This window comes from Apaloderma vittatum, unplaced genomic scaffold (genome assembly GCF_000703405.1).
Source record: "Apaloderma vittatum isolate BGI_N311 unplaced genomic scaffold, ASM70340v1 scaffold36951, whole genome shotgun sequence".
Lineage (NCBI taxonomy): Eukaryota > Metazoa > Chordata > Aves > Trogoniformes > Trogonidae > Apaloderma > Apaloderma vittatum.
The window spans coordinates 30,747-31,496 of NW_009699215.1; the positions used below are offsets into that span (position 1 = coordinate 30,747).

Here is a 750-nt window from a genome sequence, read left to right on the forward strand (position 1 = left end):
GAAACCAGGAGCAACCTGGGCTGGTTAAGGTTGTCCCTGCCCATGGAGGAGATGAGCTCCAAGGTCCCTCCCAACCTCAGACATTCCAGGATTCCCAGACGCTTCACTCTGAACAGAGGGTTGGAGACGCACCCCCAGTGTTCTTGTTCATCCTCGCTTTAAGGATACGTTCATGCAGCCGCAGCTTAAAGGTTAGATTTTTGCACAAAAATAGACGGTTTTAAACAGTCACACACAAATGACTACACGCAGGGAGTAACTTTGGAGCTGGAGCTGTTGGGTAAGAACTGTTGCCTGAAGTTTGGAGCTGGGGAGGAATTCACGGGGGTGAATTCATCGGCCTCTCAATGCGACGCTGCGCTGCCACGGCACCGTCACTGACCTGATGTAGGGCACCAACGGGTCAACGTGGTGCAGGACGATTGCGGTGATGTACGAAAACACGAAAGACGCAGCCGACCAAACAACCAGAGCCACGGGCAGGAAAGAGAGGCCTTGCTGAAACCACCACATTTCGGCGCTGGCTCCAACCTCCCAACGCTGTGAGGAATCAAATACAAAGGGTTACAGAGATCTCACAAAGGTTTCGCTTTTCTTGAGGCAAGCTGCTTCAAGTACAGCACTTTGATCTTGTTCTCAGTCCTGTCCTGCAAACCCAAAGGGAACATTTGACTCGATGGCACAGAATAATAAGCAGAAATAACATCTGGAAATGTTCATTCTGAAATTCTTAAAGGACCATGAGTAAAG

At 50.0% G+C, this 750-nt stretch overlaps 1 protein-coding gene across 1 annotated transcript in view; it reads right to left on the reverse strand.

Moving 5' to 3' along the window:
• Window positions 1–540, reverse strand: part of DRAM2 (DNA-damage regulated autophagy modulator 2) — a 10,110-nt gene extending 9,570 nt beyond the window's left edge. Inside the window, exon 1 of the mRNA XM_009878276.1 lies at window positions 383–540. Coding sequence (XP_009876578.1) covers window positions 383–513 — 131 coding nt within the window. The 5' untranslated portion in view covers window positions 514–540. The remainder of the gene's footprint in view (window positions 1–382) is intronic.
• Between the last annotated feature and the right edge of the window lie 210 nt (window positions 541–750).